Below are 6,499 nucleotides of genomic sequence, written 5' to 3' on the forward strand. Positions count from 1 at the left end.
GATTTATTGTTGCTATATAGAATCATAGGATTGGAAGGGATCCTGGAAGTTTTGTAGTCAACCCCCTGCCTCATATCATCTCAGACCTTTCTTTGAAAACTTCCAGCAATGAAGAATGTGGTTCCAATGCTTAATGACTCTCACATTTCCACTCATAAAAGTGATGCATAGATTCATATGAAGTCTCAAATGATAAGAGCTCATGTGTGTATAGCTGGGAATTTTGCAATTCCAAAGCACCTCCAATTATAAGAGAAGTCCAATTATTTCAGGCCACCCCACAGAATGGCATTCAAGAACTGAAGCCATTCCCAGCACAGAAACTGATTCTTCCAAATACAAAGGCTGACATTTGCCACAAGCAAAGATGGAATACATAGCAGAGATGAACAACAACAAAACAGTAACAAAATGGTTTGCAACAAGGGTTTATTTTCTTGTGCTTCCTGGAAATAAACTACCGTTTTATTAGTGATAAATATGGAAATAGCTTTATTTAGCAGAGTAAGTGTGCAGAGAGAAAATAAAAATAATAAAGCAATTCACAAAAGGATTCCTGGAGACTGGTGCTTAGCTTTTATACAGGAAGAACATCTTTGTTACAAGACTGCATTTAGAGAGAAAGCCTAAATACCAAAGCTGACTATGAATTCATCTGAGGTCTCAATCATTGTTAGCCAGCAGGTTGAATGGTTGTGCTAGCTGGGGATGGTGAGACTGTAGTCAGATGTATCTGGAGGACAACAGGCTGGAAAAGGTTGCTTTAAAGAAATCATAATGAATGAATGAATATCATTAAAAAGCATTTCAAAATCAAGCGATAATTTTATAAACTGCCCCCTATAATGCTCTTTATCCAGCGGATGTATTTATCTGTGAGAAGTGTGTAGACACCAGGATACCGGGGATTGCCACATCCTTTGCCAAAGGAAACGATGGCTCTTTGTACCCCATTGCATATCAGAGGACCACCAGAATCACCCTGCACAAAGGAGGAAAAGGGGGGAAGGGGGGGGGGAGAGAGGTTTTGTATTATTTGCAGCAGTTGTATGTTTCTCTTTTAAGGGCCAATCACAATCATAACATAATGAAGGATTCGTGCAGCTGTCATCTCCTGGTTACACTACTACGATTTGTTCTACATGGGGCTGCCCTGAAAATGATTGGCCTGCTTGCTGACTTGTGCTAACCAGCTTAGTCAAACACAGTCACATCTCCTCTGTGGGAGCTGCATTGGGTGCTAGCAGGCTTCTGATCCAGTTCAAGAGGCTTGTTGTTGCCTATAAAGCCCAAAAGAGCTTGGGCCTTAGTTATCTTTGGGACTGTATACTTCAGGTAAAATCTACCTGCCCAGTTTGGACTGGCTGGGAGGGGGTCCTGCAGGTGCCCACATCCAGGAGACTGGGGGGCCAGAGGATGCTTTCTCAGTAGGAGTCCCCTCCCTCTGGAATAGCTTGGTCCTCCCACCCCCCAGGCTAGAATGGCCTCCAATTTAGTGACATTCAGGAAGTCAGTAAAAATTATGCTCTTCTGCAGAAATTTTGGAGTGAAAAAGCCTAATTGGGGGACAACAAATGTTGGGATACTAATGGGTGGCACTGATGAAATTTTACATTTTGTTTTATTTGGAAAGCATGCAGAGAAAAATTAAAAATAAAAACCAATTCACAAAGGGATTTTTGGAGATTGGTACATAGCTATTAAGAAGGAAGAAAAACTTTATTTCAAAAATGTATTTGCCTGTCAGTAAGTGGTACCCAAACAAATTTTGAAAGGGGCAATTTTGAAAAATACAGCATCACTGCCAGCTACATACTGATTTTCTAACAGAAAATCCTTCTTTGTTAAAAACCAAGTCCCATGTTCTTATATAGGCAGTAAATATACACAGGGTTTCAACCCTGGCTGTGATTTAATGTTAACCTCTACAGTTCTCTTGATGTGCATGGACTTTTATTCAGGTGAGCAGTCAAGCACACAGCTATCTTTTCCCAGTCTGAAATGGTGTATTCCCAGGCACATGATTTCAAGAGAAGGGGAGAAATCTGTGAGATCCTGCCTACAGAGTCAGCCCTGTGCCCTGCTGCAGCTCACTGAGTGATGCATGTAAAAAAAGGGCAGGACATTGATTGTGTGGTTGTGGCCACCATCTTGACTTTTTTGACTCTCTGCAGGCACCCATAACTGGATGATTTTGGGACACTCTCTCTCTCTCTCTCTCTCGGCCAAACCTATCTCACAGAGTTATTGGTGTGGAAAAAGATAGGAGGAAGGAGTGCTATGTATCACCTTGATCTGAAAGGAAGGTGGGTAGAAATCTAAGGAATAGACAAATAAACCAATCTAAAATGGCACTGTGCAGAAAAAAAATTTATTTCGGACTGTAAATGTATGCTAGTCCTCCCTGCATATTTCACTAAGCCAGAACATAGGTTAAAGCCAAAATGGATATCTTCCAAGACTTTTTCCAAGGAGAAATGGAGAGGAGATGGGTGTGTGTGTGTGCTCACTCCCACCACTGCCAGTCACCCCCTTTCTTGGTGGAGAAATGACTAAATATATTTAGCTGTGTGAAGACACAATCTATTCTATGAGTGTGAATTCTGAACTTGTAGAGGACATAGCCTCATTTAGGCAGGCAAAGTGCCAGCTGTAGTTCAGACCAGTGTTCTGACAAATTGACATTCTCTTTGCTAGTGCCCCCCAAGTGCTCCATGAAGAAACACTTTTTGTTAAAAGACTATCATTGTATGCCAAAATGCTGCCAGTCTGGAAGGGTATATAATTCCGGATGCTTTTTGCAATTGACCTTATGACTGGAAGATTTTACTAATTTTATCATTGTTATAATACAGAGCTTTGATTTCTCAGAACACTCTAAAATTATGCAAGTATTATTACTAATCCTCTCAAATTCTGCCTTCCATATACTATTTTTGAGCTTCAAAAATTCAGGGCAGGTAGATAAATATACTTACAGAACATGAATCCTTGCCCCCTTTCTTGTCACCAGCACAGACCATATTCATTGTCACTAGAGGCTGACGATTATAGTGACTTTTATCATTGCAGATGCTTCTTTCAATGACAGAGACATTAACTTCACGGAGTACATCTGATGGTGTCTTTGTTCCACTCTGAGTGATCCCCCAACCAGCTACAAGACATGGTGTTCCTGCCTTGAGGTCATTGTACACTTGAGGCAACTTGATGAAGTTAACATTCTTGTTACGTTTTGCTCGTTTATTAAGCTTCAAAGGGACAAGAGGGAAGGCGAAAGAGATTAATCGTTACATTAACAGTCAATATGGTGTGTAACAATTCACATGTTGGACTTGGACCTTGGAGAGTCCCCTTATCTCAGCCTGACCTACAATACAGTGTTGTGCAGACACAATGGTCTGAGAAGGAACATTTATACCATTTGAGTCCCTTGCAGGAAAGATGAACTATAATAGGAATAATAACAACAATAATACTTTGAATTTCTTCAATATGTACAATTTCATACCTGCTGATCATTTATATAGCTGTCAGGAGGCTTAACAATTCCTTCACCCTGTTCTCCATCTCTGGAATTACAGGGAAAAGAATGTTTCCATCACCCAAGTGGGAGAAATATTTTTTATTCCATTGATGCCATTACCAGTGATGGTCCCCATGCCAGGCAACTGGACCCAACAGTCATGCTCCTCTTATGGGCTGCTTGTCACCCCTTTGTGGTAGGCCAAGTCAAAAACATGATTGAACAACTGTTCCTCCTTCTCCCCTCCCTTCTCAAGGCTAGAGCTAAATTCCTTGTACACTGCTTTCTATAAGAGTGTAGCTGCCACAAGTTCCTGAATACACATAAAGAAAAGGAGAAACCATTCTTGCTGTCCTTCACATTTATACTTGCTATATATATATATCTTCTTTAGAATATACCTGAAGAAGCATAATGTCATTCTCCTTTTTGTCATTATCATAGCATGGGTGAGGAATGTGCTTAATAACCTTAAAAAATTGTTTTGTTTTGTCTTTTTCTGAATGAATTCCAAGAATAACTTGAGTGCTTGGTGTCCTAAAAAGGAAAGAGGATAAGTAAGAATGGAGTAAACTTCATTTTTAGCAAGTACAATACTGGTATAATCTCAGCTGAACAATATTAAATTTTATCATCTGGCAGTTCAATCTTCTGTGTTTGTTCGGAAGTAAATCCTACTGGATTTAACATGGTTTATTTCCTGACACATAAATTTAGGATTTGGGAATTGCAGGCTTAGGTATATTCAGTCATAATATATCATTTACATCAATTTTTATTGGACTATTATTTCAACAGGGAAGTATATTTTTGATAGGAGATGCAAGATGCTTTCAATGGCCTATTTTTGACTAAGTTCAGTAATGAACTACAACATACAGACATTCACACATATAAATGGGTGTTCTGATGGTTGAAATACAAAGAGAGCTCAAATTATATGCAATTTTCACAACAGCAACAATAATAACGTGCTGGAAGGCATGTGCTATTAATTTCATGCTTAGATCTACATGGAAAACAAATATTGGGAAGAGGGCTTGTGAGAGAACAGACAAATTTTCTAATGTCTTACATGAAAGTTGATTCCAATTTCTAGCTAATAAGTATGTCAGCACCATTTTGCCCAGAGTTTTGGTTAATCCAGCCTTCTCCCTACTGTGGATTCTGGCCCTGCATCTGGCCAGAGCCAAGTCCATCTAGACTGGGTATTTTTGTGATGAAGGCAGAATGATTCCTATTGGGTTTTATGGATGTAGAATTAGAAAAGAAATATGGGAAACCAATATTGTATATGATAACTATAGCAAGATTATTGTATGCAAAATGTTGGAAAAGTAATGAAATATCTACAGTGGAAAATTGAATTATAAAATTAATTGAACTTGCAGAAATGGCAAAGCTGACCAGCCTGGTCACGAAAAACAAGCAAACAAACAAAAAAACCCAAAGATTTTTTTTGAAAGTCTGGAAACCTTATATGGGTTTTTGTTGAAAGAAGAAAAGATCAAATTAATGTGGATTTGGGGATTAAAAAGGGTCAAAGAGGATGGGGAAAAGAATAGGGTGATAATTACTCGATAGAAAGAAGGGCAGACAGAAGGCATAACTGTATGTTTTCTTCTCTTTTCATTCCTTTTCTTTTCTTTTTTTCTCTTTCTTTCTTTCTTTCTTTCTTTCTTTCTTTCTTTCTTTCTTTCTTTCTTTCTTTCTTTTTTTTTTGGTATACTTTTACTGTATTGAAAAATCCTAATACACACACACACACATACAAAAATAGATCGGATTTTTTTGCTTCAATCCCAGCCCTAGAATTTATGTCAAGAAGCTGGGATCAGTGAACAATTTACCTGAAAGATGCTACCCAATTGAGAATTTCTGCATCGGTTGAAATTTAAGGGTTGCTTGTCCCTAAATTGCAGGGATAGGTTACGCTGGGCAGAAATCAGCTATAGAAATAAAACAAAATTAAAAAAGAAATAAAGCAACAAAAAACTAACCAAACTCTCCAAACTTACACTTCGCAGTGAGCTGCTGTTAATACCCAGTTTGGTTTGATCAGGGTTCCCCCACAAAGAGTTTTTCCTTTGATCTTGGCCATAAAAGGTCTTGAATGTGGAATTGATTCGTTTCCTCCAACGATTTGGGTACAGTGATCTAAACAGAATGACGAGACCAAGCTAATCTCAGTGAGTCACAACATACAACTTTAAGTTAATCCGTAAGTAGAAGAGGAAAAAGTAGCCAACCCAACATATGAATGTTTAAATCATAAAAAGTGCTCACAGTTTGTACTATTGTGGAGTATCACCAACTGATTAAAGCAATCCTGTTTTTCTGCAGTTATTAACAAATTTCTCACCTTTAGATTGCAGCACTCCTGCTTTGGCATGCTTAGCTTGACATTTTAGAAATTACATCTGGAGGACACCAGGTTGGAGGAGTATTTTTATAGATTGGAGAAGAATAGTTACATACCTCGAAGCATATAAAAATGTGTATATTACTAGACCTTTCTATTGTGCTCAGTAATAGTTAGCTTTAATGCAATAATTACTTTTCAGCTGTAAGATTCATACTGAATCTTAGAGTTTACAATAGTTGCTTTTCTTCATTACTAATCTCTTTTCTAGTATCTGTAATAAAACCATCTTCTTGACAGCTGTGGCTTTGAATTTCTCCTGCAAGCCTTCTGCTACCAGTATAAGTTCAGTCTGGAGGAAACCTGAGCAATTTTCTCTTCTTCACTGTTCAAATTCAATGAGAAATCCATATATTTGAAACAAACAGCATAGGTCTGCTTATCCTTTCATTGATTGTTCTGAAGTGGCATCATAAATTAGAAGGAAAGAACAAAAAAAGTAATATAATTTAGCACCTACCTCTGGGAATGCCAAGGAGAAAAATCGCAACAGAGAACCACAAGCCCAATAGAAGAACCATCATTGCTGTTTTGTGTTTCTCCACATCAAA

The 6,499-nt window shown here is 38.2% G+C and overlaps 1 protein-coding gene across 1 annotated transcript; it reads right to left on the reverse strand.

Moving 5' to 3' along the window:
- Nucleotides 1-418: 418 nt before the first annotated feature.
- On the reverse strand, nt 419-6,499 carry LOC103049382 (granzyme A-like). The gene is made up of 5 exons (XM_007421337.3): nt 6,409-6,499; nt 5,545-5,683; nt 3,928-4,063; nt 2,979-3,251; nt 419-982 (listed from the first exon to the last, which is right to left on the reverse strand). The coding sequence occupies exons 1-5, from the start codon at nt 6,470-6,472 to the stop codon at nt 827-829; spliced, it is 768 nt and encodes a 255-aa protein (XP_007421399.1). The 5' UTR covers nt 6,473-6,499; the 3' UTR covers nt 419-826.

The sequence above is a fragment of the Python bivittatus genome, unplaced genomic scaffold (genome assembly GCF_059951505.1).
Source record: "Python bivittatus isolate LINGU-HERP-01145 unplaced genomic scaffold, Pbiv_v1 ctg000570_np1212, whole genome shotgun sequence".
NCBI classification, from domain to species: domain Eukaryota; kingdom Metazoa; phylum Chordata; class Lepidosauria; order Squamata; family Pythonidae; genus Python; species Python bivittatus.

What these genes read in the sequence shown, in the direction of transcription:
- LOC103049382 (XM_007421337.3), bottom strand. Translation starts at nt 6,472, where the DNA reads ATGATGGTTCTTCTATTGGGCTTGTGGTTCTCTGTTGCGATTTTTCTC. An exon ending in ACAGCAGCTCACTGCGAAGT is followed by an intron (nt 4,064 to 5,544) that starts GTAAGTTTGGAG and finishes TTTCCTTTTTAG; the next exon opens with GACACCAAGCACTCAAGTTA. An exon ending in ATGACATTATGCTTCTTCAG is followed by an intron (nt 3,252 to 3,927) that starts GTATATTCTAAA and finishes GTCCCTTTGAAG; the next exon opens with CTTAATAAACGAGCAAAACG.